This window comes from Marmota flaviventris, chromosome 14, assembly GCF_047511675.1.
Source record: "Marmota flaviventris isolate mMarFla1 chromosome 14, mMarFla1.hap1, whole genome shotgun sequence".
In the NCBI taxonomy this organism is placed as follows: Eukaryota; Metazoa; Chordata; class Mammalia; order Rodentia; family Sciuridae; genus Marmota; species Marmota flaviventris.
Window position 1 is genome coordinate 21,119,406 of NC_092511.1, and position 25,052 is coordinate 21,144,457.

The 25,052-nt window shown below is 37.6% G+C and overlaps 1 protein-coding gene across 1 annotated transcript in view; it reads right to left on the reverse strand.

Moving 5' to 3' along the window:
• Nucleotides 1–25,052, reverse strand: part of Rbks (ribokinase) — an 86,677-nt gene that overhangs the window by 31,537 nt on the left and 30,088 nt on the right. The window contains exons 3-7 of the mRNA XM_027933424.2: nucleotides 24,343–24,406; nucleotides 23,357–23,419; nucleotides 19,600–19,764; nucleotides 8,420–8,511; nucleotides 1,790–1,978 (exon numbers count right to left, since the gene is read on the reverse strand). Coding sequence (XP_027789225.1) covers nucleotides 1,790–1,978; nucleotides 8,420–8,511; nucleotides 19,600–19,764; nucleotides 23,357–23,419; nucleotides 24,343–24,406 — 573 coding nt within the window. The remainder of the gene's footprint in view (nucleotides 1–1,789; nucleotides 1,979–8,419; nucleotides 8,512–19,599; nucleotides 19,765–23,356; nucleotides 23,420–24,342; nucleotides 24,407–25,052) is intronic.

Sequence of the window (25,052 nt, forward strand, 5' to 3'; positions counted from 1 at the left end):
CATAGAAGTGACTGGACTTGCCAAAGCGTGAGAACAAGAGTTCAGAAGGAGCAGGGCTGGAACATCAGTCTTCTGGGCCTTAGAGCCCCTACATCAGGTTGCTTCCACAGAAAAAAAGGGCATTTATCCTGAAGCGGATGTGGACTTTGGATCTTTATCCTTTAAATATATTCAATTTCCTGAAACCTAAAAAGTAACTGCTTGTGCTAAGAATCCAAAAGAAAGGGCACAAAGAGTATTTTCATAATTTGTAAACCCTCTTAGTGCTCATTGCTTCATTTAATATCCTCAAAGCTATAATCAGTCAAGATCTATGAAATCCAAACTTTCCACATGTAATTACTCTGAGGATTATTACTATTAATTTGAATTTGAATATTGCCAAGTCTAGTTACTTCCTAAAAAAGTCCCATGCCCAAGCAGTGCTGCGCATGATTGTGGCAGGTATGAATTGCTTTGGTCTGACCAGCATCTACTTCCCCATCCTCGGATAAGAGTTCTTTGATTTTTATTTGATACCAGGGATGGGGTATTTGATACTGGTGTGGAACATGATGTCAGCATAGAGCTGCCATGGATCATATTGGGAGAGGATCTGCCTGAGCTCAAGGGCCACTACAAAGAAAGAAGAACTGACAGGGATAGCACATGAAAAAGTCTCCATACCCTGCTGCGTCTTCAAACTTTCCAACAGTGTGCGCAAATAAAATCCTGGATTTGGATTGTGCTTCTGCTGCTTACAACCAAAAGGAGTAATGACTTACACAGACACTGTAAGGAGAGGCTGAGCCACTTCTGTGTATCAACCTCCCAAACTCATGTTTTGAGACAACTGGGACATTAATTTCATATTGATTTCTTGTACTTATATTTTTCTAAGTGTATTTGTTTCTAATACATCATCTGCTTCCCCAGGCTTTTTTTTTTTTTTTTGGGTAAATGATCCACATTTTAAAGTTGTGTCTCAGCATAAAAACAACTCAGAACATATTTTATAAATTATCACATATAACTTCCTTACAAATAAAAACCCTAACATTTTTCTTTTTCCTCCACTCTAGTTTCTTATCCCTAAATTTACTTACTTTTCCAAGTCAGCTCTTTTAAATTTTAATACTAGACAATTCTTATTTCCGTAGCTATAGGGGAACCACACATCTTTGTTCTAACTGGTTTCATTCCTACTTTGTAGCCATGACTTTTCCACTCAGCATACTTGTCCCTCCACAGTGTCTTATACAAAAAATGTCCGGGTGGATTCCACAGACTGTCTTTGGAACACCTAAGGCCTATGATTAAAGTAGGGGTGAGGGGCTCCAGCCCGGCTTTCTCATCCTCCAGGCACTATCCAGTCATTGCCAATGATGTAGGATTATACTTACTTATAAGATACAGCTATTTGTGTACTGTCCAGAGTCCAAGCTTCAGGATAGAATTCACCTGTTCATTACTAATGCTGAGCACCTAGCATATGACTGGCATGTGGTATTCAATAAACATTTATTAATTGAATAAATGAAAATAGGCAATACAGGTATAATTTTACTGATATTCTGATTTTATGGATAAGGAAACTGAGGCGCAGAGAGTTTTAGTGACTTGTATAAAGTTCCACAGTGAGTTAGAGAGGGGTTAAGATACAGTTCTCCTGCCTGGTTGTTCTTCTCTTCTACCACATCACTTCCTGAGCATATATCCCATTATCAAAAAATTCAGGTATAATATCTTAGTTATTAAATAAACGAAGATTTTCAAGTGCCCAAAATGATTCTTAAAGTTTAAGACCTACCGTGGTATCCACAGCCTTGACCTTTTCTGTGGGAATGTGCTTTGGGACAGGTTCTGTCTGGGACAGCAACACACATCCTTTGTCCCCCAAGGTGATGATTACAACCTTGCAGCCCCTTGCCAGGAGTACCATTGCAGCTTTCCCAGCCTCTTCTGGGTTGCCCACCGTGAGGCCTGTTAAAGTCTCAGCCTGGAACACACAAAGGAGAAGAAACAGTGGTGAGAATGAGTAACTCAGATCCACTTCCAGATTTGCTTTACTTAACACAAATGCAATGGGAACCTTGATGGATACCAGTACAGGAAAATAAACAAGACAGAACAATAACAATGACAACCAAAACTAGCTAAAAGACATTCTTGGGATAATCAGGGAAATATGAATGTGGCTCAGATATTACATGACAGTATAGAATTATTGAGAATTTTTTTAAGCGTGATAGTGGTATTGTGGCTCCCTATAGGAGATGCATACTGAACTTACTCTCAATGAAAACACAATTCTTGTTTTTAGTTACTTTTTAATAAAAACAAAACCCAAATATATCCTGGGGAGGGAGAAGCAAACAGCAAAATGTTAGTACCTGTGTAGGTGGAGTGTTCACTCTATTACTCTTTCAGCTTTTCTGCTCATAGAATAATTTTTATGAAAAAGAGAACAAAAGGAATTCTACAAATAGAAGAAGGAAAGATGGGAAAAAGAAAGAAAAGAAAGAGTCATTGCCAATGATGTAGGATGAAATTGTACATATGTACATATATATATATATATATATATATATATATATATATATATATATATATATATTTTAGCATCTAAGGATATGATTCTTCCAGGTGTCTCCTGGGCCATGATGCCTTTCTCAGTTACTAGTTAACTGGTTACTAGCCTTCCCTGGCTGCAGACGACTCACTATTTTTGCTCAGTTGTTTCTACTGGAGCTGCTGAAGGCAGAGAAGAGAGGCACCGATGGCAGAAGCCCTGGCATTCACTGACTCTGTCTGTGACCTTCCCTGGTCACTGACAATCTGCAAAATGGAGGGCAGGGGTGGGAGGGCTTACACAGGATCAGTATTTCTCTCTCAGAATATAAAAGGCCTATGATTAAAGTAGGGGTGAGGGGCTCCAGTCCTGCTTTCTCAACCTCCAGGCACTATCCAGTATCTCCAAGGAATCTCTCTGGTTCTGAGATAGGCAGTTTAAAAACCACTAGAGGAATCACATGGTACTTTTTGACTCAGAAAGTAGATAACCAAATTCTCTGTTTTTGCTATTACAATTTAACCATACACTACCTCTTCTGGAGAATGGATCTGTCTTCTTTGGGTTTGCTCATGTCCAAATCAATGCTTTTTGTCATCTATAAATCATTCCACAAGTGTCTGCTCATCCTGAGTTTGCATTTTCCCAGTAGTACAGGTTAGCACACGCTTCACCAACTTGACCATGGACCCCCCTCTTACCATCTTTTGTGTAGACCTTTTTAGTCTGGGTTGGTTATACTTTGAGGTCTTCCTTTCTCCCCACTACTGGGGACCAAACCCTGGGTCTTTTTTTTAAATAACTTTTTTTAGTTATAGTCAGACACACACAATACCTTCATTTTATTTGCTTATTTATTTTTATGTGGTGTTGAGGATCGAACCCAGCACCTTGCATGTGCTAGGTGGTAGTGCTACTGTTGAGCCACAACCCCATCCCAAATCCAGGGTCTTACATGTGCTACGCAAGTACTCTACCACTGAGCTACATGACCGGCCCTTTTTGTTTTATTTTGATACAGGGTCTCACTAAGTTTCCCAGATTGGCCTTGAATTTGTGATCTTCGTCCCTCAGCCTCCTGAGTAGATGGGATTATAGATGTGCGCCACTGTGCCCAGCTTCTGATACTATTTTTTTTTTTTTTTTAATAAATTTTGCATTGGTTTTCCTTACTGGGATCACTTACATCTATTGAGTTGGATGGTCTCTTTTCAGAAATACCAACTTGTGTCTTTAAAAACTTTTTTTTAATTTAAATTTAATTTTTGCAATACTGGGAATTAAATCCAGGGACACTCTACCCTTGAGCTATATCCCTATTCCTTTTCATTTTTTGTTTTGAGAGAGGCTGTTGCTAAGTTGCCCAGGCACGTATCCAACTTGTGATCCTCCTGTCTATCTCCCAAGTAGTTGGGGTTATAGGCAGGCACCTCTACTCCTAGCCTTCTAGAAACCTTTTAAAAAAACTACTGTTTAGGGCTGGGGTTGTGGTTCAGTGGTAGAGCATTTGCCTAGCATGTGTGAGGCACTGGGTTTGATCCCCAGCACCACATTAAAAAAAACTAAATAAACTAAATAAAGGCATTATGTCCACCTACAACTAAAAATATTTTTTAAAAACCAAAAACTATTGTTTAATGAAAAAAATCTTTTAACATAGGAAATAATGCAACCAGCATCCATTTACCTACCACGGACTTTAACAAATCTTAACATTTTATTTGATTCAGATACATTATTATTATTATTATTATTAGGGATTGACATGCTAGCAACCAGGGCCTTGCACATGCTAGCAAGCAGTCTACCAAGCTACATTCCCAGCCCAAGACAGTTTTCTTTAAAGAAATTAAATTATCTCTCACATAATATTGTTTAACAAATATTTTTCTCTTGTGTTGATGATATGATTATTCTTGTCATTTACATTTAATCTCTTTTTCCCTCTGATCATTTAAAAATATTTTTGTTTTTATTCTCAGTTTTATGCAGTTCCATTAAAATGTACCTGAGTAGAATCAGATTTGTTTATTTTACATGGCACTTTTTTTATATGTATATATATATATATTTTGGTTGTAGGTGGACACAATACTTTTTATTTTTCTGTGATGCTGAAGATTGAACCCAGTGCCTCACACATGCCAGGCCAGCGCCCTACCACTGAGCTACAGCCCCAGCCCTCCATGGCACTTTTATACACTTTTGACCTGGGGACTTGTGTCTTTTCTCAGTTTTAGAAAGCACCTTGCAGGTTTTCCTCCAGTATTGCTTTTCTTGAGTTCCCACAGTTCTCCTTTTACTCCAATTAGATGCAATGGGACCTCTCAAACCTCCATCTCTCTCTCTAATATTCTTCTTTAATATTTAAAATATTTTTCTTTCTGCCCTGCTTTCTTGGTGAACTGAATTTTCTATCTCTAAGTGAATGGATTAAGAATCTTCCAATTCACTATTTCCTTATTCCAATGTGTTTACTTATTTATTGCAGTTCTGGTGATTGAACCCAGGGCCTCATATATACTAGATAAGCGCCCTATGACTGAGCTACATACCCAGTCCTAATGTTTGTTTATTTACTAATTTATTTGAATAATTTTTAGTTGTAGATGGACACAATACTTTGTTTTTATTTGGTGCTGAGGTTTGAACCCAGTGCCTCACACGTGCCAGGCAAGTGCTCTACCACTGAGCCATAACCCCAGCCCACCTAATGTTTATTTTTTCATGAATGATGTAAAATTTTTTTCAGTGACCACTTTTGTTTTCAAGATGTCTAATGAGTTGTTTCTCATATTTACATATTATTGCTTTGATTCTGTTTTTCTTTCACAATTTCTTCTTCAACAAACGTTAATCATGTTTACTTTACAGTCTTTCCTTGCATTGTTTTATTATTTGAATTTCCTCTTCAGACTGCCGACTCTGCTGGTTGCTGGTGTGTCTGCTGCTTTGTGCGCAGGCTCACTCTCCTTGCTGTCAGAAGGAGAGTCTTCATAGTTCACCTCCCACCTGGCCCATCTCTACCTTTCTAGAGGTTTTAGGGTTCTATTTATCAGGCGTCCAAGGATCTCAAAACCAGAGCAAGGTATTATACTGGTCATAAAGAGTTCCTGCTTTTCAGTGATTGGGACATTGACAATGAAAACTCTTAAGTCATTGTTGGTTTCCCTCCTCCTCAGAGGCAGTGTCTCTGTCCTCCTGTCACCTCTGGTGGGAGCCTTAAATATATTGTAGCCTTGTGGAAGGGGTAGCAGCTTCTTCCACCTCTTATTGTTCACAGGCCAGCCAGGCCAGCATGTGTGGTTTCCAGCTATGGGCACCACTCGTCTCCCCATGTGGTCCACTTTTAGTGCTGGTTACCTAAGGATGTGAGATGCCCATCACTCTCCCAGCTTCCCGGCTTCCTGTACAGCACACCAAGGGCTGAATGCTCTGTGAAGCTGTTATAATTTGATCTGTAGAGTTATTTAATCTTATTTTGAAGCTTCTGAGTATCTTTTTATTGTTTTTGTGTGTGTGGTGCTGGGATTAAATCTAGTAGTACTCTACTATTGAGCTATATCTACCCTTTTTAATTTATTTTGAACAGGGTCTTGCTAAGTTGGCCAGGCTGGCCTCTAACTTGCAATCCTCCTGCCTCAGTCTCCAGAGTTGCTGGGATTACAAGTGTGCCCACTGTGCCCAGCTCGTTGTTTCTTCTCTTTCCTTTTTTAAAAAATATTTTTATTGTAGATGGACATAATAACTTTATTTATTTATTTTTTAATGTGGTATTGAGGATTGAACCCAGTGCCTCACACATGCTAGGCAGGTTCACTACCACCGAGCCACAACTCTAGCCCCATTTTTAAAAAAATACTTATATATCAATGATTTAGGTTTGAAACAGAGGCAATATCTTAAGCATGAATGTACATTATTAGTGAGAATTATTTGAATCAATCTATAAGAACATTAAAACTTTTAAAGTTTTTCTTTTTTTTGATAGAATTTTTGAAACTAATTTTCTTAAAGACCCGTGTTCATGCATTTAATAAGCATTTACTAGGTGCCAACTTTGTAAGGTACAATGTAGCAGATGTTATTTTCCAAAGATAACCATATGAATGTTGTGCATGCACTTTTTACACTAATACAATGCAGTCTTCTGTTTTGAGAGGTGGGGTACCAAGGTGAACCTTCCTTCTTCAACCAACAGAATGGGACAGAATGATGCTGTGGGACTTCTGAAGCTAAGTAAAAGGACATCATGACTTCTGTCTGTTGCACTCTCTCTTTCTCAATGCTGGGATCTGGGAAAACAGCTACCATATTGTGAGGAATCCCAGGACACAAGGAAAGGCCATGTATAAGTGGCCCACAGCCCCATCATGCCCCCAGCTAACAGCCAGCACCAAACTGTCAAGCATATGTGTGAAAAAGACTTCAGATAATTCCATCCCTCAGCCTTTGAGTCTCCCATGGAGGGCCCAAGCATTATGGAGCAGAGATAAACCATACTGTGTTCTGTCTGAATTCCTGATACATGGAAACTACGAATGACAATAATTATTGTTATAAGCCAATTCATTTGGGGGGGTAATTTATTACTCAGCAATTGATAACATATACACATAGGGATGGCTACCGGGGATACAAGTGAATAAGACAGGTGCCCTGTCCTCATGGAACTTGTAATTTAATGGAGAAGATAGGAGGACTGAATAAATAAATTTAGGCCGTGATGAGTGTTTAAAGAATACCTAGAGTGCTGTGTAAGTATCTAGCAGGGAAATCTGAGCCAGTTTGGCAGTTGAGGGTAATGTAACCTCTTATTGTGAAATGGTCACTCTCTCCCACAATTCCTTTTTCTTAGTCCAATGCCTCGCTATGGTGGTTGCTCGAAATATTGCATAACCTATTGTGGTTTGTTAAATTAGTTTCCATGTAGCAGTCTTCTTTTTTGTGTCCTCTATGTTCTAAAAGATGAAATTATCAAAAAAGCAGGTCAAGAAATCCTAGAGACTTTCATTCAGCCTTTGAACTAAATGGCAAATGACCTTACAGTTCATTAATGACGTTCTCTATGCGCATGTCGCATTTGCCAATGTGTCTGCAGGTCCTGCATCCCAATCATGGGAGAGAGCTCTGGTCTAATGCTGTCTAACCTATAAAAAGGAGGAAATACTGAATTTTCTTCCTAAAAATACTGACAATAGCCTCATATCAACATACTGGGAGAGATTTTGTGCAGATGTGTACATTATGACCCTCAGATGGACTCAGAGGCTGCTGCCCTCATGCAGTGGCCCCCAAGGACTTTGCTGCGGCATCATGAAGAACCTTTGTCCACCAGTGCTGTCATGGGGTCTCACCATAGAAGGCAGCAGTCACGCCAGGAGTTGTATACTAACTAGGGTCATTAGATAAAATACAGGAAGCTCAGCTAAATCTGAATTTCAGATAAACAACCAATAATTTTATAGTGTAAGTATGTTTGGTATATTATTCACTGACTATCTGAAATTCAAATTTATCTGGGCATCTGTATTTTTATTTGCTCAACCTGGCAACTCTAATGCTAATTAGTTCACAGAATATGAAATAATTAGAAAAGAAAACAAAACACCAGAGTGTGAGGGCAGGGAGGGGACTAACTAACGGGTTTGATAAGTACCACATTAAGGAGGTGACTCAAAGAATTCCCCCAACCCCCAGAACTTACTGATTTCCTTTTCTTCACACCCCAGCAAACTGAAAAATCTGTGATCATTATGTCTAAGACACTTGTGATCCAATCGACGTAGTTCATCCTGCCTCTGCTTTATCCCCTTACATGCAAGTCTTCCAGTTTCTCAAAGAATGGCCACCCCAGTTCATCCTTACCTCGCTTTCATTGCAGCAGAACACGTCCGAGAGGCTGTAGAACTTCGGATCCAGGTCAGCAATGGCAGGAGCTGGATTGAACAATGTTTTCACTACAAAGGAATGGGAAAGAGGTTTGATGGTTATCATTTTTAACATGGTGCATTTACAGACATTTGGTAGGACAAATCCCTGATTGCAATCATGTTTGCATTCATCTGATTAAATATCCATTTAGTACAGATGTGGAGAAGTCTGAAATCTCAGTCTCCATGATAGTTGAGCACCAGTGCCTTCTTATTTCTATTTCCTCTACTTTTTTACTTTACTTTCAGCTTCAAGGGCAAACATCAATATTTACAGCCAAGGTGATCACAGAGTTAAGGTAAGGGCAGGGAAAACATTAAAGAGGAATAAAGATGTTGTGGCATGAAAGGTTGTGTATGAGTGTGAACAGGTGGGTGAAGATTTTTGTGGGTTCCTGTAAGTGCTTAGTTGCAAGGCTAGTTCATAAATCCATTTTCTAGGAAAGAAAAAAGAGATCACAGAAAAGCAACAATGAAGAGTTCAAAATTTTCCTGAATTGAGTAGAATGAGGAAACTCAGGTACACATGTATATTTTATATACCCCTGTGTGCTTCCCAAATATGTTACATCACACAGACACACAGACACACACACAAGCTTACGCTTTTGGCTTTTGTGAGCAATCTGGGAATGTTAAAAAAAAAAAAAAGGATTGCGAAAGGAGGAGAAATTAAGTCAGAGGCTGAGTGGTGGCTCAGACTAGGAGGTGACTCGAGAAGGATGGGTGGAGATAACTATAGTGGGCAAAGGAGAAGGTCACTGCTATCACAGTGAGAGAGAAGTGCATTTTTTACAAGAGGAAAACAAGGCCGAGAGATGAGATCCTGTGTGGAAGGCCCTCCCTGGGATGTCATCTGGCAGGGCCCCTACCCAGGGTCCTCTGACTTTAAGTTCAGGGTTTGGTCCTCTCTAAAATAGCTTCTGTAGGCCAGAACTCAACTCTAAGAACTCTAAGCAATACATGCCTCCAACCCCAATTCACCATATCTTGAAATAGCCTTTGGTGTAAAATTTTAAATTATTTTAAAGTCTTCAGAAATTATATTTGCACGAAGAACCTTCTTTGCCACAACTCAGGTACATATGTGTATTTTATATGCCTCCCATATATATCCTGCAGTACACTAAACTGGACTGGCTGGTTTTCTTTTCCTCAACCCAGGTCCACTGTCTATAGATGGGTAGAGTAAATTCCACTAGTTGCGGTTCTCCAAGATTCTTCCAGAACAGTGGCTTAGAAACCTGGCTGCCTATCAGCATCAGGGAGAGCTTGCTCAAGTGCATGATTTCTTTTTTTTTATTTCTTATCAGCTTTATTAAGGTGTATTTAAGAAATGTACATTGTGTGTATTTTGGTGTACAATTTGATGTTTTTATTTATGTATATATTGTTAAGTGTTTATATCAGGTTAATTAACATATCCATCATCTCACATTTTTTCTAACAGTGAGAACATTAGGATCTACTCACTTAGCAGTTTTCAATCATTAAAAAAATGACATACTTAGTTAACATGCTATGCAATTACACTCCAGAATATTCATATCTTTTAAAAATTTTTATTATTTATTCTAATTTGTTATATATGACAGCAGAATTCAAGTGCATGATTTCTGGACTCCACTTCAAACCCACTGAGTCAGAATCTCTGGGGGTAAGAACACGGTCTCCAGGTGGCTCTCACAGAGCCGCTTGGAAGTGACCTATCCCACATTCCTGGAAAGATGCTAATGAGCATGTGGCTGATGGAAAGAGTCCACCACTGCAGCCCCATGAGGCTGCCTAGTCTGCACCCTCCTAGGTCTTATATGATGTTTTGGTCCAGCCAGTGATCTTGTCCTGTATGGGCTAACACTATTTCCACATTTTTGTTATTGTAGATTCCATAATGTCCACCCACAGAAATCCTATTGTATATTTTTGGCAGTTCAAATTTTTGCACATGGCTATTGTGCAACTTCAATTAGAAAATGGACATGAAAGCCCTGGATAAACTGTAAAGTGTTGTACAAATGTAAAGGATTATCACTGTTATTATGTTGTCCTTTACACACAGCCCAACACCCCCGCCAGTCCACCCATCCCTCTGCCTTCTGTGTAGCCTGGCAACAATCTCGCTCATTGGCTCTCTGGCTTCTGCGATGTCTTGGAGATGTCAGTTATGCATAAAGGTCCTCATTGTCCAGCATTTGAACACACCCACTTACTTTTTAGGTTTTCTGAACAATATATTGTTCCTTATTTGCCTCACAACCACCTAGGGTGATCTTCAAATTGGTACTCATTAGCATCAGAGCACAGGTTAGAGCAAGGTACCAGTATGGAACAGCAGGGTAGAGTCATTTCCTTTTTCTTCCCCTAAAAGATGCCTGATCTAGCAATTCCTTTTCTTCCTTTCTTTCTTTTCTTTGTACCAGGGATTGAACCCAGGGGTGCCTAACCACTGAGCCACATCCACAGCTCTTTTTATTTTTTGAGACAGGGTTTTGCTAAGTTGTTTAGGGCCTTGTTAAGTTGCTGAGTCTTGTTCTCAAACTTGCAATCTTCCTGCCTCAGCCTCCGGAGTTGCTGGGATTACAAGTGAGTGCCACCACACTGGGCTAGCAATTCCTTTTCTAAATCTATGCTCACAGAAATCTATAGGTATTCAAATATGATACACAGTGATGCTCATGGAGCTCTGTGCTAGAAAAATACAAAAAGAAACCTACACATCTATCAAATGGATTGGTTAAAATTATGACATATTCACCTGATGTAATTCTCTGCAGCAGCTAAAAAGAATGAAGTAGCTCCTTCCTTTGTGAGAGAAAGATTTTTATAATTTATCCGTATGTGAAAAAGGAAGGTTTCTACCAACTATTCATTTTAAATAAAACACATAAAAACATAACTACATGGGGCTGGGGTTGTGGCTCAGCGGTAGAGCGCTTGCTTAGCATGTGCAAGACCCTGGGTTTGATCCTCAGCACTACATATAAATAAATAAATAGAATAAAGATATTCTGTTTAACTACAACTAAAAAAATAAATATTAAAAAAACAACTACACACGTAGTTACATTTCTATACTTGCATAAAGAGAAAAGTCTGAAGTAATTAGTTATAAAAGGTTAATTGGAATAAATCTGACTGTAGATTAAATGTTGTACATCATGCAGTTAATCTTCCATCAAAAAACAGGTACACTGTTAATGAAATGATATAATAGCTGTGTTGTGCAGTGGAGGGTAAAGAGTAATGAGTTGGGGTACAGATGAAAAAAACCCTGGTCATGTCTTGACATTTGTTGAAGCTAAATGAGAGCACATATGGACTTACCAATATAGTATTCTATATCCTTACATATTTGAAATTTTCCACAATAAAAACAATTTTAAGCTGGGCATGGTGTTATACACCTGTGGTCCCAGCTATGTGGTAGGTTGAGGTGGAAGAATCACTTAAGCTCATGAATTTGAGACCAACCTGGCTACCACAGTAAGAACCCCATTTCAAAGAAGAAAAAAATATTTAAAAACCTCACAAATTTTATTTTATGTTATTGTTTTGTTTTTAGTTATATATGATAGTAGAATCTATTTTGATATAATTATACAAGCATGGAATATGTCTTTTTCTAATTAGGACCTCATTATGTGGATGTACACGATGGTGGGATTTACTGTGGTGAATTCATATAGGTACATAGGAAAATCATGTCAGATCCACACTGTCTTTTCTTTCCCTATCCCCCCATCCCTTCCTTTCATTCCCCTTTGTCTAATCCAATGAACTTCTATTCTTATTCTCCCCTACTTATTGTGGGTGAGTTTCTACATATCAGAGAAAACAAGTGAACTTTGGTTTTGGGTTCTGGCTTATTTTACCTAGCATGATAGTCTCCAGATCCATCCATTTACTGTAATAAAATGTAATAAAGTCATTCTTCTTAAGGGCCAAGTTTTGTGTGTGTGTGTATGTGTGTGTGTGTGTGTGTGTATATATATATATATATATATATATATATATATATGCATATATATATATATATATACACACACACACATATATATATATATATCTCACATTTTATGTATCCATTCATCTGTTGAAGGGCACATAGGTTGGCTCCATAGGTTAGCTAATTGTGAACTGAGCTGTGATAAAACATTGATGTGGCTGTGGCACTGCAGTATACTCATTTTGTTTATTTTTATTTATTTATTTTTAATTTTTTTTTTTTTTTAGTTGGAGATGGACACACAGTATCTTTATTTATTTGTTTGTGGTGCTGAGGATCGAACCCAGTGCGTTATACATGCCAGGCAAAATGCGCTACCACTGAGCTACAACCCGAGCCCCCAGTATACTCATTTTAAATCCTACATTTTAAATATATACCAAGAAGTGGGATAGCTGGGTTTAATGGTGATTCCATTCCTAGTTTTATGGGAGATCTCTATGCTGCTTTCCAGAGTAGATGCATCAATTTGTAGTCCTATCAGCAATGTATGAACATAAATTTTTCACCATATCTTCACCAACATTTATTGTTACTTGTATTTTTGATAATTGCTATTCTGACTGGAGTGAGATGAAATCTCTGTAATTTTAATTCTCAATTCTCTCTAGAGATGTTGAACACTTTTTCATATATTTGTTGACCATTTACACTCCTTCTTTTGAGAACTGTCTGTTCAGTTACTTTGCCCATTTATTGATTGGGTTGTTTTTTGGTGTTAAGTATTTTTAATTCTTTATATATTCTGGAAATTAATGCCCTGTCTGAGATGCATGTGGCAAAGATATTCTCCCATTCTATATGCTCTCTCTTCACATTCTTGACTGTTTCCTTTGCTGTGAAGAAGCTATTTATTTTGATGCCATCCCATTTATTGATTCTTGATTTCACTTCTTGTGCTTTAGGAGTCTTGTTCAGGAAGTCAGATCCCAATCCTGACATGGTAGAGTATTGAGCCTACATTTTCTTCTACTATATGCAGGGTTTTTGGTTTAATTCCTGGGTCTTTGATCCACTTTGAGTTTTATGCCCCAATAGTGGAGAATCTTCATACAACCAACAAACTCTTCTCGATATCAAGAACCAAATAGAGCACACACAATAATACTGATGACTTTAACATACTTCTCTCATTACTAGACAGAACTTCTAAACAAAAAATTAATAAAGAAGCTACAGAACTAAAAAATAAAATTAGTTTAGAGACTACAGAGAATATTTCATCCATCAATGACTGGTTACTTTTTTTTTTTTTTTCAGTAGTACATGGAACTTTTCTAAAATAGACCACATATCAGGCCACAAAATAACTCTTAACAAATAAAAAAAAAATAGACTTAATACCCTGCATTCTATCAGATCAAATTGAATAAAATGAAAAGATAAAAATAGAAACTATTCTAATACCTGGAGGCTAAATAATTCACTATTGAATGATGAATGGATAGCAGAAGAAATCAGAGGTGATATAAAAGAAAATACTTAGAGGTAAATGGGAACAGAGAACACTATGAAAGCAGTTTTAAGAGGAAAGTTCATAGCACTGAGCTCATACATTAAAAGAATAGAAAGACAAAAAAAAAAAAAAGAGAAAGATTAACTAACTAATCTAACACTTATATCCCAAGACCCTAGAAAAAGAATAAGTCAATGCTCAAATCATAGAAAACAGGAAGTAATTAAAAACAGTGCTGAAATCAATGAAATTGAGATTTTTAAAAAATTAAAAAAAAAAAAATCAACAAAACAAAAAGTTGGTTCTTTGAATAAACAAAATTGATAAACCCTTAGCCAAGCTAACCAAAAGAGAGAAAAACTTCAAATTATTAAAATCCATGATGAAAAAGGAAACATGACCACAGACACTAGTGAAATAAGAAGATAATCAGAAACTGTTTTGAAAATTTATAGTCCAATAAGCTAGAAAATCTTGAAGATATCAACAAATTCCTAGAGACATGGAGGAAAAATTGAACCAGGAGGACATAGAAAATTTAAACAGACTAATTTCAAGTAAGGAAATTGAAGAAGCCATCAAAAGCCTACCAACAAAGAAAAGCCCAGGATCAGATGGATTCTCAGCCAAGTTCTACCATACCCACAGATTTTAAACAACGATTACAATGAATTTAAGTATCAATAGCTGGAATAAAGAACTTTATAATTGTCCATAAATATGTATAAAAATCGATCACATCTTATTTGCTTGTATTTTACCGAGGGACAGCATTCTTACCCATAGTAACTGGATACACGTGCTTACAGTCTGATACACAATTTAGAGTAACTAAATTTAGGGGAAAAGTGGAGATACCATTAAAAAAAAAAGACTCCTCTTGGCTCCTGCTTCCATAAATGAGCAGAAATACTTTACTATGATGACGAAGCATGAAGAATCAGTAGACGTGAAGTTAATCAAAGAGGAATGCAAATTTGTAAGACAAGATAGAAAAGATGATGTCATTCTGGGACTAGGCAGAACTAGAGAACACACACTGTATCATGGAGTGACCTGGAGCTGCAGAGGTGACTTGACAGCATCCTACAATAATTATTATTCATTACAATGTAAGATGGACTAAACTCCTGGTTATCTTGGCCACATGTCAATGGCTGACACAGCAATGTCAACAAGGAAGAGGTGAAGCCCGGAGGAGCAGTTGGTAGGCTAAAAGGCAGGGTAACAAGGCGGAATCTATTATTGGTTTTGGGGGGTGGGGTAGGTGAAGGTGTAGGGTTGGACAGTTGATGGCTCTAAGAAGTAGCTCAGAGAAATGGGTATAAAAATCACCCTAATCAAAGAAACCACTAGAAGGCTGGGATTCCCAAAACATGGGCTTGGTTATCTCTTTTTTTGCAACTTGAGTAGCAAAATCTCTCCAAACTTGAGCCGTGTGCTGGACAATGTTATTGTGAAAGTCTAGGTGGCCAGCCAAGGAGTTGTGTTTGCCAAATGGAAAAGGACTAAAGTCGCATTAAAAGATACACTGTATCATACCTAGGATTTAATCTTGGCGATCTTACAATTTCAATTATGTATAATTGTTCCTGTAATGTTCCATTTGCTTTGAAATGGATATAAAGACCAGAACCAACATGCATAATTTCATCACAAGCAGCTCTGCAGTGGCCCCCCTCACTGCACTGTGACCTTGCGGGGATGGGTGCTATTCAGGGGTACCGATTTTTTTGATGTTGTAGGTGATGCTGTGGTGAAGACAGGAGAGAGTTTTCAGACAGAATATTCAAAGATGGAGGGAACATTTCCTTTGTATTTTTTAAAGAATATTTTCAGTTGTAGATGAACACAATACCTTTATTTTATTTTTTTATTTTTATGTGGTACTGAGAATCGAACCCAGTGCCTCACATGTGCTAGACAAGTGCTCTACCACTGAGCCATGACCCCGCCACTACTTTGTATTTTAATAATTGATAGATAATCTAGTCATACAAGGTATATAATTCAAATTTTACTTCTTGGAAGCAGTGATGCTATGACAATAAAGTCAGACTATGACAATGAGAACTTTACCATCTTTCTTGAGGTGGCATAATGCTGATCAGCACATATGCCCTGGGCAAGACACTCAGAGCTCGGCAGATGATTAACTTTGCCTACTTTGCTCTGTGATGAGTCCATGGTGACATCAATGAATTGAGAACTCTCAGTCCAGTTCTCTTGTTTCACAGAAGAAGAACTGGAAACTCTGGGCAAGAAGTTGCTTTCTTGATTGAGGTTCCCTATTTGCTTGTGATTGATTCTGAATTAAAAACCATTCCACATGAATTACCAAACCATCACTCTCCTTTTACTATACCACAGACTAAGTGCACACACATGCTAAATAAACATGCATACACACATGTACACGCACACACACCCCATTCATAGTGTAGAATCTAAGGTGCACTTGGCTGTTATCTACCAAACAGTGACCAACTGACTTGGTCAGAGAAAGGTGCCCGATTCGGCAGAGTGCTTGTGTGTGTGTGTGTGTGTGTGTGCTGTACTGCAGTGTGTGGCAATGCATTGATGAAGCTCTAGGGCTTCTTCACTGTTTTTTTTTTTTTTAATTTTCTTTATTTTTTTCCACATTTTTAAAAAATTGGTTCATTAGACTTGTACATAATCATGGGATTTGTTGTCGTAAACTTGTACGTGTGCTCTTCACAAAAATAGCAAACACTTTCCATACTTAGGCTGTGCACTGGACAATTAAAATGTATGGATTTTACTCTTCTAGAGAAAATTCTTCATAATGGCTTAGTTCCTTAAAGTCAATGGCATGTGGCACTTTCTTTTTAAAGTGTGGTCTAGGAGACAGAACTTGGGTCTTATAGTCTGAAATTCTATTTCCACACGTACTAAAAGTGTGATGTTGGTTGTACAACTTCCTAAGCCTCTTTGAGTCTCAGTCTCTTCACCTTTAATCCTGAGAGAACAATGGCTGCCAAATTTCTGTCATAAGGTTTTTCTGAAGATCAAATGGGCAAGAAAGAACCTTATAAGGTATAAAGTACATTTAAATGCAAGGTATTACTACTTCCAATATTATTACACAATCACCCCCCCCCCCCCCCCCCCCCAGCCATCTGTGGTTTTGCTGTCCACAGTTTTACTCAAGGTCAATCAGGGTCTAAAACTATTAAATGGAAAATTCCAGAAATAAGCAATTCATAAATTTTAAATTGTATACCATTTTGAGTCGTGATGAAATCTCACGTCATTCTATTGCACCCCACTGGGAATGTGAATTGTTCCTCTGTCCAGCCTCCCCACACTGTATCACCTGCAAGTTAGTCATTTAGGAGCCATCTTGGTTATCGAATTAACTGCTGTGGTCTCATGGTACTATACTGTTCAAGGAACCCTTTTTTTACTTAATAAGGGCTCTAAAGTGTAAGAGTAGTGATGAGGTAACTTGATATTTGCCAAATAGAACTTATAAAGTGGTCCCTTTAGGTGAAAAGGTGAAAGTTCTTGAGATAATAAGGAAAGAAAAATTTTTATGCTAAGATCGCTAAGCTCTACAGCAAGAATGAATCTTCTATCCATAAAACTGAGAAGAAGGGAAGAGAAATTACCACAGGTTTTGCTTTTATGTCTCTCAAACTGCAAAAGGTTTGGTCATAATATGTGATGAGTGCTTAGGATGGAAAAGATTACATGATAGAGCTTGGTACTACCTAAGGTTTCAGACATCTTACTGCGAATCTTGGAATGTATTTGCCCCAGTTAAGAAGGGACTACTATACGGGAAAGATCATGTAGGTGTAATACTTAGGCACACTGGCTCTTAGCCAAAGTGTGAAATAGGCTGGGTGGTCATAGCTCACTTTAACCTATCCCTCTTCCTAATATCCCAGGACTTCCAGCTCCTCAGATGGAACAGCTGCATGGCAGGTGACAGAGGAAGCATTTCTGGATCCCACCCAGTGACAGCCTGAGGTTAGGCTGCCTGCCCAAGAGGGTTACTCTAGCCTCACCTGTGAGAGGTAAGCTCACTGTGGCTGTACCTTCCTCTCCTCCACAAGATGGGTGGGCAACAGGAATTCAACTAGGACAGAGGAAACAGTGAGAGACATGGGACAGTGGAAAAGAAAGAGAAGTTACTTGAGAATATGTTTTGATCTACCCAGAGACAGGAGCAGGGTGAAGGGCACACTGGATTCACATCTCCTGAGAGGAGCGCCGTGCAGAGAATGCCTACCAGGAGCATTAGCCTTTATTTGTGACACTTCCAGAAAATGCAACCAAACGGGTTTTGGCTTAGAATTCTTTCTGACAGCTTCCAGTCCATTAAAAATACAGTAAATGTCAGTGAGAATTTGCCACGGCACATTGTTTTGCCAAGAGGAAAATTTGTTAAATCAGGACATATACTTTCTTCACAAAATCATTTCAGTGGTTTATTTTCCATTTATTGCTATATAGAACACCACACACACACACATGAACACACACACACACACACAGTTCTTCTTTTAGTTTTTTTACCTCGCTGAGAAAGTCTTATCTGGGAAAGTCAATGTGAATCTCTATTTTATTCTTATTATAAATCAAAGAAATAATGTCACCACATCAAACTGAAGCCACTGTCTTAGATTGGCTACTTTTTATTTTGATTTTTTTGACCAAATAGTGCTAGATCAGGATATTATCTTAATTTTTAATGTAAAGAGAGAAGTGAATGGAGAGAAGAAAACTGGGATTTGTTGGCTTGTACCATCCCATGGTTGGCATCACATTTAATTTTATTCCATTCTTAGAATAATCCTGTAGGCATATTTCCATTTGCATTTTACAGACCAGTTCAGAAAAAGCAGCAAATTCTGCTAAGACCACAAAGCTTACAGGGACAGAAATGGGATTCTATCTCAGAAGATGCTCTTCTCATAGGCAGTGGAGAAAAGGGAGGAGGAAGTATAAAAAACCTGTTTGTTATTTGCCAGAGGAAGAGGAGTGGGTGGGAGAAAAGATGAAATAAAATTAACCTTAGGTTGATAACTGTTGGGTGACTGGTTTCATTATGCAGCTTTGCCTTTTTTGGTAGGTTTAACCATTTCCGAATCAAAGATCAAAGAAAACAGCTGCTTTATACACATTGACAACATAGAAAACATTACATACAAATAATCTTTGGTTGCTTATTGAGAAAATGATAGTTTTACAAAAAGGAGAAAGAAAAAATCTTTGATTCCTTTTGAGGTTTATTAAAGTGTAACTGGGTAGTGACTGGACATGACAGACAGCTTAACTGCTGCTCCTCAGTGACTTGACATGATAGACAGCTTAACCGCTGCTCCTCACTCCTCAGGGTGTACCTTAGCCAATGCTCCTTTAGAGATTAATTAGTCCCTGTATCATTCTGCTAACAAGACTGCAGATTATACTGTGGGATGTTGGAGATGTTCCTCATGTTGCTTCTGCCCTATTTGTAAGTCTTTCTAACGTTATCAAGAACTACAAGACAGTGAATCTCACAGATGGAGGAACGAATATTTTACTACAGAAAAAGTATTGCTTTGCTTAACTTAAAAGGTTAACTTTAATTAAGACAGCGATAAAAGCTTTTAAAGAAAGAGTGACAAATATGTAAAATTACCTCCATTGCTACGGGCCATTGTCAGAGCTTCCAAAGAAGTTGCTGGAGTTATTTCTAGCTGGCAGATCATGACTTTGGCTTGGCTAATGACACTGGCTGCTTCCTTCAGGTCTTCAGTATTCAGAAGTAAATTTGCTCCTGCCACTATGACGATGATATTCTGGCCTATAAAGAAATCCTACATATTTATATTAAAACCAAGCAAAGCCAAGCAATGATATTCTGCAATGTTACAATCATCTTTATAAAGTTATTATACAAAATGTATTGTAAGTATTAATTTTGACATTTTCAGGACATTCAGGTTAAATTTTGCGTTTCAAATGTATCTTTTAGAATGTCTCTTGAGACTCATATTATTCAGATTACTTTTTTTAGGAGACACAGTTTTGCTATGTTTTCTAGATTGGCCTTGAACTCCTGGGCTTAAGCCATCCTCCTCCCTTGGCCTCCTGAATAGCAGGGACTACAAGTGTGTGCTACCAGTCCTGGCTTATTCTGATTACTTTGAAAAATTTTTAAAAGGTTTCCCTTATTAATATTCCTATGTATAAAGAATGCTAGTTAATACATTTTATAAAACATACTTAAAAATTTACTTAATGGGAAATGCTAATAAATATATATGACAAAGATTCTGAATTATAAATGACAGATGCCATATAGATGAGTATAAATAGGAATAAACTTGTATAAGCTTAAAACTAATGCTCTATTGTACGAAAAAATAGTTGATGTATGAACCCAATGGTATTCTAAGAGGTAATTCTGTCAATCCAAACACATTTTATTCTATCTAGCAGATAGAAAATTGTACCAGATAGAAGACTATCTAGCCTATGCTATACCAGAACAAATTGAGGCAACAGGACCAAGGAATTGATACATTCCTATCACCTGGGCCCACTCTCTATAATCCCCCAACATGGTGGAGGGGCAGTGGTGCATTTCTCTCAGGTGAACTCTTAAGAGCTGTGTTCTCCAACACAGTATTACAGTAGCACATGTGGCCATTAAACACTTGGAATGTGGCTAGTCTCAATTGAAACTGTGCTTTAAGTAAAAAATACACACAGTGGATTTCAGACAGTACTGAGAAAAGGAGGTAAAAATCTCAACTTTTAAAACATTAAAAAGGTTTTAAATTTCAAATGACACTTTTGAATACATTTTGAAATGGTAATATTTTGGATTTTGTGGCTAAGTAAACAGTGTCAAAATTAAGTTTACCTGTTTTTTTTTTTAACTTTTTAAAATGTGGCTCCTGGACAATTTAAAATCCCCCCTGTGGCCTGCATCTTCTTTTTGTTGGACGGCACTGATCTAGGGGAATGCGTTGCAACAGGCATTTTTTGTGCTCCAGGCTGCTCGTGATGATCTTGTATAGACATGACCTAAAATTACCTCTCAGCACAGAACAAATTCTAGCCTATCATCTTACCACAGATGTGTTTGTTGGCCAGGAGGAGGAGGACTTAATAAAGTGGGGATGGTTTAGCACAAACCCAACCTCGGTCCTGGAAAAAATCAAAGTACCCACTTGCTGAAAGACAGCATCTCTGCTTCCTGCACTGGCCTCATTCTCTCTGTTGGAGGCAACTGTAGCCTCTGTGTTCTGACCTCCAAATCTGCATTTCAGGACTGGCCTTAGCTACTGAGCAACAAGCTCAAGACTACAGCTGTCTATTTTGTGGCTCACTCCTTCATCCCTCAAGTTGAACTTTCAAAATGCAACTCAGGATTTTATCTTGCGTACTCAATCTCTGGACGAAAGGAACCAAGTGTCCCATTTTTGCATTTGTCCTAGGTCTTCTGCAGTCCCTACTCTTTTTTTTTTTTTTAAACATTTTTATTCATTGTTGATGATTTTTTTAATGTTTATTTTTTAGTTTTAGGTAGACACAATATCTTTATTTTATTTTTATGTGGTGCTGAGAATTGAACCTAGTGCCTCACACGTGCAAGGCAAGCGCCCTACCACTGAGCCCCTGCCCCAGCCCTTGCAGTCCCTACTCTTAAAGGCACTGCCACCCTAAGAACCAGGCAAAGTCTACCATAATAGGCACTGATACATAATGTGAAATTATACCTCTGCATGGAAAATGCAGGTTTTGTTTCACAGGTAAAGAAAAGAAAACTTGAAGCTATCCCTGGAACAAAATAAAAGGTTTAAGACAAGGAATGAGCTGATGTTGGCAGCAATAATTACTTAAGAGATAGCTTAAAGTAATGAACACAGACTTTCTATTGTTTGAGTGAAAACTTTGATCTACTGTCTTTAAATGGAATTTTAAAAATTATTGAAGCTCTAGGATCACTTGAGTTAAAAATCCCACACCTTCTATGCAAAGTGATATTGTAAAACTGCGTCACATTAGTCCCCTTTTCTCTGTGGTTTTACTTTGCATGGTTTCAGTTACTGTGATCAAACATGGTCCAAATATATTAAATACAAAATTCCAGAAATAAACAATTCATAGGTTTTAAATTGCATGTTATTCTGAGTAGCATAACGAAACCCCATTTCACTGGGCTCCAGCCCATCTGGGATGTGGATCATCCCTTTGTCCAGTGTCTTGCCCATACATACTACCCACCAGGGTAGTGTTTGATTTTCCTATGAATTGTTGAGACCTTGCAGTGGTCAAATAACCTTTACACAGTAGCCTAAAGCTACAATGCCTACGTCATTCATCTCACTTTGTCTTATCACGCAGGCACTGTGTCATCCACATCATCACCCAAGGGGTGAGTATAGCACATAAGATTTTGAAATAGAGAGACTACATTCATATCAATTTTATCATAGAAAATTGTTATACAATCTCTGTTATTTTTAGTTATTCTTGTTCATCTCTTGCTGGTCCTAATTTATAAAATAAATTTTATCATTGGCATATATGTATAAGAAAAAAAACATGGTCTATATCGGGCTCAGTACTACCCACAGTTTCAGGAATCCACTGGGTGTCTTGAAATGTATTCCCCCACAGATAAAGGGGGGTGCTGTGCAAACAAAAGAAATATCTTGATAAATCCTAATCTAACACAAAACACACTAACTGCCTATAATGTCTAACTAGGTCTGTCCTAGGTGCCCATGAAATGCTTGGTCTTTTTAAAAAATCTGTGTAGGTGTTTTATACTTAAAACAGTTGGCAGAAATTATGAAAACCTAACTTGAAGGCAATCACTTTTTTTTTGGTAGTCACTGTTTTTAAAGATTAATGTTTTAATTGTGGTAAAGCCTCGAGGTGCACTTACTTGTATAGACTTTTGAAATCTGATTGCTGTTTAAAGAGCAGACAAAATTGAACACTAACGATAAGTTAGAAGTGATTAGTTGCTGCCATTTACTCAGTGAAGATTCTATAAATATGATCCAGCAAACTTTCTTTTGCACCTATTTACATTTACTTACTGAGTGTAATGGAAATAACAGATGAATACTTGACTGCTTTTAGAGACAAATGTCAATTCTGAGTTCACATGAAGGATGATGGGAACATAACGGAATTCAAATATTTGGGGGAATTATAATGCTTCGTATGTGTCAGATGAGTAATGACATATTTAAGCAATCAATATGGGGAGTATAAAAAGGAAAACATATTTGGATTGGAAAATTCACATTAGGCTGTGAAATGGTGGGTGGGTAAGAGGTCCATAGGACTGGAAGCAGTGAGTGCTTCCAATCTAGCTCTGGAGATGAACTATCCGTTTTAGGAAATGACGCTCTAATATGCGAAACACATACCTTCATCATTGACAATTATAGAAGCAGCTCCTGTAGCAGCATCTTTAGTCTGATATGTAAATTCTACAAGAAAAGAAAAAGAAAATTACAATCACGTACATACAGCCTGGCATGGATAACTTATTTTAACAATTTCAATGCAACACTAATCCTCGAAAAAAACTTTTTAACCTTTAACCATCTGGAATGAGTTAAAAAATAAGTAATTAGTGCTAATTTATACCCATCACCTATACAATGAGGAAAATAGACATCTTTACATTTAGCAGCACCTTTTCTGTGCATTAATAACAACCTATCAAACCAGCCTCACTTCCAGTTCCCCAAATTACTCATAATTGTATACATATGCATTTTTCTAGATCAACACATTTCTTTTCTTCACTGAAAAAACGAGAGACTTGAGATAAAAAACCAAAAGGTCGAACATATAAAATGAACTTTTTTTATTTTCTTCATTCTCATAAGCTTTCATCTGGTCAAGAATTGTGGTCTGGCATGTAAACATAAATGTTGATCAGGCAGCCTCTGGCAGTAGGAAAGAGCTCAGAACTGGAAACAGAAGACCTCCATTCTAGATCTGGCTCTAGTTCCAACTTGCTGCATGCTCTTGAAAAGCCAGAGAACCTCTCTGACCTTCCATTTTTCCCTTCTGTGATCATGGGTTCAGCCTTGATGATATCTGTGATCGGTTTCAGCTTTAACAATAACACTTTTCTTAAAATATCTTTTGTGAACTTATCACTTGGTTTTCCTTGTCATTTGTCCATGAGATGAAGGTTCATAACCTCCCACCTGATTCCTGTCTGGAGGAATGTACGTTAAAGAACCAGGAGACATTTAAATAAGACCAGACAAAGCTGTGCATACAAATTCTATGGCCACCAGAGGAGGATGTAATAATTCTATTCCATGTTCAATTTTATTGAAACAAGATCACAGAAGAAACTTATAAAAATTCACTTTTAAAAAAGATGAAAATTTACCTGTAGAAATATCATTCTGTTTTAAGTTTTCTATATAATCATTGCCAAAAGAATCCTTGCCAACCTGTGCCAAAGAAATGGTGAACGTTAGATCTTTTACATTTAGTAAAATGCTATAGTGTAGTTTTTAGAACACTTAGCATTTTAAAAGGGCATATCTGCACAGTACTTTATAAACATTAACTAATTAATCTTCTTAATTTAAGATGGGAGACTTGATTTCAGCCCAAAGAATTGTTATATACTGTATTAATGTTTCACTTATATCCCACCTAAAATGTGACATATTTAACGTGAATCACAAGTTCTAGAGCTTCCTTCTCCTTTTGATCTGTTCATCTGACAATTCCCATTGAGACAGAGCCATCCTCCATCATCAATCTTCAATATTTATGAGAGTTTACTATAAATGAGGGCATCTTTGAAAAGACTTGCCTGATATTCTAGAATCTCTCTATCTTTTCCCTGACCTTGACATGGGAGACAAAGAGAAGGGAATTTTAATAGCTCTTGCTAAACTGGGTAACTTGGTATAGTGGAATACTATTGTTTCTACATGCTACTTACCATCTCTCTATTAATGGCCCTTTGATTTTTTTCTTTACACCTCTATTTCTTTTTCATTCATAGACAATCTAAGAAGGTTGTCCAAGGGTCCCAGGCCTGATTAAAAAAGCAAGTACTACTACTCTGAGTGGGTGTATGACCCA